General features: G+C 42.1%; 1 protein-coding gene across 1 annotated transcript in view; it reads left to right on the top strand.

The window, feature by feature from the left end:
* The window catches only part of LOC310791619 (asc-type amino acid transporter 1-like), a gene marked incomplete at both ends in the record, with an annotated part of 73,024 nt that extends 68,280 nt beyond the window's left edge, over positions 1 to 4,744 (top strand). Inside the window, 4 exons of the mRNA XM_083653283.1 lie at positions 985 to 1,081; positions 1,470 to 1,619; positions 2,774 to 2,951; positions 4,644 to 4,744. Coding sequence (XP_083509409.1) covers positions 985 to 1,081; positions 1,470 to 1,619; positions 2,774 to 2,951; positions 4,644 to 4,744 — 526 coding nt within the window. The remainder of the gene's footprint in view (positions 1 to 984; positions 1,082 to 1,469; positions 1,620 to 2,773; positions 2,952 to 4,643) is intronic.
* Positions 4,745 to 4,998: the final 254 nt, after the last annotated feature.

The following is a 4,998-nucleotide window of genomic DNA, read 5'->3' as shown; positions in this document are numbered from 1 at the left end:
ATCTTGTCAGTCATCAAGCATCTCTGTAGGAAGCTGTGCTCTGGCAAAGCGATTAGTTTAAATGGAACGGCACATAATAGACCTAGTTCACACATTCGCACCGCAAAGTCTGCATTTTGATGAGAAAAACGCTATGGGCCTTTTTCACAACGGCCATTTGTGTCTAGAAGACAGAGTATACTAACTAATTAAGGCTCCAGCACTGGAACACCTAAATGGACTGGAAGTTGGAAGCCCTAATTAACATCTTGGTGCACCTGTGTTACCTCCTGCCTTTTAGACACAAAATCGCTGCAGTGAAAAAGGCCTATTGCCATTTGTGTGGAATGTAACGGAAAAGTAATATAACGAGTATCTAACGAATTACTTTTGGCATGGAGTAATAAGTAAAGTAATAATATTACTTTTGAAAATAGTAACGAGTAATATGTAATATATTACTTTTTTAGTAATGAGTGCCCAACACTGGCGCACACACACACACGCGCACACACACACACACACACACACACACACACACACACACACACACACACGCACGCACGCACGCACACACACACACACACACACACACACACACACACACACACACACACACACACACACACACACACACACACACAGACACAGAATGATGATGATGATGATGATGATGATTATTAGCATAGGTAGGGCTGGGCGATATGGACAAAATCAAATATCACAATATTTTTAACCAAATACCTCAATACTGATTTTGTGACAATATTGTAGGCATATACAATGTGGATAGAATGACTTAAGTGGGTAAAGGCAAATAATAGAACAGCTAGAACAGTCTGGTAAGTTCAGAACATTACATCACTTAACTGTAATGCAGCCTTTAAAACACAACACTTATGCCATATCACCACAGGAACATATCTAAGATACGTCTAAGATAAAGACTCATATCACCATATCCATTATAATATTAATATTGATATACACTATGTGCATTTGCAGATTGTGTTTCTCAGGGGCCAGAGAGGGTCACCTGCCCTACCTGCTGGCTATGATCCACCTGAAGAACTGCACTCCTATCCCCGCCCTGCTGGTCTGTGTGAGTACTGCACCACCAAGTCAGCTAATTATACAGTAGTGAGAGGAGGGTCTTGGGTCAGTGTAGTCAGGGCTGTAGTGGAGGCTAAACGCATGCAAACGGCGTTTACACACCTTTTTCAATACGACATAGTGTTTACTCACCTTGATAAGATTGTTTATGCACTTCTTATTGGGCGAGTTTGACAAGTTTGAGTCAACTCTGTTGTTGACAGAGCACACCAAGTCCACACACCAAGATCCAGAGATCTGTCTCCTCGTTCCTGTGCACTCCACAGTTCTGTTTTTGTCAAGGTTCTGTTCTGCCTGTTAGTGGTTCTGTTCTGCCTGTTTTCAGCCCAACAGTTTAAAATGTGCTTGACCTTTGACCCTTCCTCTGTCTCCCACAGTGCAGTGCCACCATAGTGATCATGTGTATTGGAGAGACACACAACCTGATCAACTATGTTTCCTTCATCAACTACCTGTCGTACGGGGTGACTATCGCCGGGCTCCTCTACCTCCGCTGGAAGAAACCCAACCTCATGAGACCCATCAAGGTACAACAGCCTGCCAATAGAGAGGCAAAGTGACCCCCCTACTTCCTGCTTCGGCACTGTACCAGAGATTTTTATCCGCCATTTATTTTCCCATAGACATTTTGTAAAATGCCAAACCAAACGGTTCAGCTATATTTAGAATCGGGAGAGACCATACAACATTTCACTCTGACCAAAACTTTAAAAAACTACATTGAAAAAATATTTTCTTTAAATCCGCATTTTTTTTTTATGTTTTGGTCCGAGTAAGGGGAAGTGCTTGTGTCTGGACAGACTGAATGTAGACTGCTGACTTGTGGGCGGCGACATACAACCACAATGTGGTATTTCTAGTTCTATTCACCTTATTCTTTGCCCACACATGGACGCTTCCGCATTACGTCATTTCGTAATAGTATTTCCGTTTTGACTTGCCAAAAACCCCGCAGGCAAAATGGCCGTGCACACTCCCCTCCTAAAGTGGCAAAATTACTCCCCCATGAACTAACATATCTTGGCCAATACGTATGTAACATACAAAATAAAACAACCCGTAATATCTTAATTTTATGTAGAATGCAGAGGACATGTAACTGTTTAGTTAAACTTGCATTCCAGGAATATTGTGCTCTAAAGATGACGTTAGTGGAGTCGAGGCTGTTGCGTCCTGAAACGCACATAGGTTGCGTAACGTATGTGCGATTCGAAATAACGCATCCGAGATAGAAACATTATGAATATAGCCACGTTATAAACAACAAAGTAACGCTGGTGATCCGTATGGAAACAGTGTTACTCGAAATGGTTATATCAATTTGGTCATTCAGTGGCATTTTACTGCCATATAACATAACTAACTAGCGGCTAATATTAGCCACAGAAGGCATTGGCAACTAGCGCTGAACCGGAAGAACAAATACGTTTGCGTTGAACACGGAAGAGAGAAAAAGTGGGCGTGGTGAATAAGGTGAATATACATTTACCGTAACACACACGCAGAAATAATGTGCAGACATGTTTTATCCTATTGAGATATGAATGTGTGTGCATCCCAGATGGAGTTGCAAAGAGACACAACATGGAAAAAAATAGCTTGAAATCATGTTGAAATGTGTGTTTTGTTGTTGTTTGCAGGTGATCATGTTGATATGTGTGTGTTTTGTTGTTTTTCGCAGGTAAACATGTTGATTCCCATCAGCTACATGCTGTTCTGGGCGGTGCTGCTAGGCTTCAGTCTGTACTCTGAGCCGGTGGTTTGCGGTCTGGGAATGGTCATCATGCTGACCGGCGTCCCTGTCTACTTCCTGGGTGTTCAATGGAAGAAAAAACCCAAATGGGTCTACAGAGTGGTCGGTGAGTCGGTCTGCACCATGGGCCTGTAGCCTTAGCTCATCAGAAGAGTGATTTTTCTCTCTTGTGCTGAGATTAACTTAGCTTAGTGCAGGGGTGGCCAAACTGACCTGGCCATGAATTTAGCACACACAAAAAAAAACGTTTTTCCGTTTTAAAGTTTTAAACGGAAAACGAATACGGGAAAAAAATGAAAAAAATAAAGAAAAAGAAACAGAAAAACAAAAACAAAAAAACTGATTCCCCCCATTTCGTTTTTTCAATTTAAAACCATTGAAAAGGGGTTATACTTGACTACCCTGACCTGGTCTATTTATAAAAATAAAAATAAAGTTTAATACTAATGTTATGTTAAATTATCTCTGTCTTAACACGTTCACTGCCAATGACGTGTTGATACGTCAAAAAAAAATCCAACGGTTGACTGCCAATGACGTGTTAATAGCCTACGTCAAAAAAAAAACGGACGTGCATCTAAGCCTTTTACATCTCCTATATAAATATGGGAGCCACCGAACGTGTACAACCCATTCCACCGACCCACTAAGTGGCGACAGTGCTCTCCAGACTAGAAACAGCAGAGCCAAAACTGCAGGGGAACGCGCGATGAAACCATTCTCATACGGTAAAATGGATTGGCGAAAACGCTTTCGCTTTCGCGCTGATTGCTGGCGGTGGGGGATTGCAAATTTGCATAATAGATTATGGGTGCAACACACTTTGAAACACGCAGCATAAATAAGACCAGAATCGCAAAAGCTTCATCAAAGCTCTCAACCGAAACCCCAAGAAACGAGCGAGCCCATCCAGACTTGCCCAGCGGCCGCCAGCAGACAGGAGCAGCAGCAGCAGCAGCAGAAACGAGCTTGTGACACGCCCGCTGCAGCCAAGAAGAACACACATGGAGGGAGGAGTTTGAAGGAGAGGGGTGTTTCCTGCTGTTATGGAGGAAATTACTGTTCAAAACTATTGTTTAGATGTCTGACGTCTTACTGATGCCAAAAATGAATGGTTAAAGTGACTGTTCTATCGAATTTCACAAAAAGCTATTTATCTCAGCTTAAATTTTCAGACGCTGAAACCATGCTGTATTCAAGTGCTAATGCCTACATAACTACTAACTCTACAAACTAACTCTTTTAGACAGAGAAAGCACACATTCTATTAGTTCTTTTGAGATATTTTGTGTTCACAAAATCTTAGCAGAAAAGAATCCTCGGGTCTTGAAAGATGAGGCAGAATCCTCAAAAAAACCCTCTGGCAGAAGCTACCTACAGTAAAAAAAAAAAACGGCTGGCAGTGAATGTGTTAACCTGTTGGCACAGGAAAAGAAAATTTGAAAAGATACAGAAATACCCATTGTAATAGGTGAGCACATCAATAAACTATGTGCCATATATTTATTTAGGTAGAAATAAAAATTTTGATGGCACAAGGGTTTTCTGGTCCAATTTCTTTTCCGCGAAAACTATTGTTTGAAAAATATTGTTTGGCCCGCAACTCCTTATATTTTTCTGTATGCGGCCCACAACCAAAAAGTTTGGCCACCCCTGGCTTAGTGGTTGACTTAAAAATCATATTTAAAGCCGGAAATAAGGTCCAGGTTGTAAAAAAAACCTGAATTCTCCTTTAACTGTATTACCCCTCTGCCCTCTCTGTCCAGTAAAAGTGCTGTTTTTGTCTGTTGTGTTGCAGAGAGAGTCACCTACATGGGCCAGAAGGTGTGTTACGTGGTGTTTCCTCAGGAAGACCCTTCAGAGACCGAATGCCTCACCGCCTCCAAAGCCGAAGACTGAGCACTGCGGTCAACCAAGAGCTCCCTCCTTCCTGCCAATACTCCATACCTTTTCATTACTTTCTCCCCTTTTACGTTTGGTCAGTTCCTGAATGGTGAAGAGATGGCTTCACCCTTGTTCTTGTCCAGATGCAATTTGAATGGGTCTGTGTTGACCCCCAGTATAAAGGGAGTGGATGGTCATATGGAGGTTCAGACATCCAGCTAAGACAGATCTTTATTTGTTGGATTGTTGGTACCGTCCACCCCTTCCTC

The sequence above is a fragment of the Poromitra crassiceps genome (genome assembly GCF_964638095.1).
Source record: "Poromitra crassiceps genome assembly, chromosome: 16".
NCBI lineage: Eukaryota > Metazoa > Chordata > Actinopteri > Beryciformes > Melamphaidae > Poromitra > Poromitra crassiceps.
This window is presented reverse-complemented; position numbering and strand designations above follow the sequence as displayed.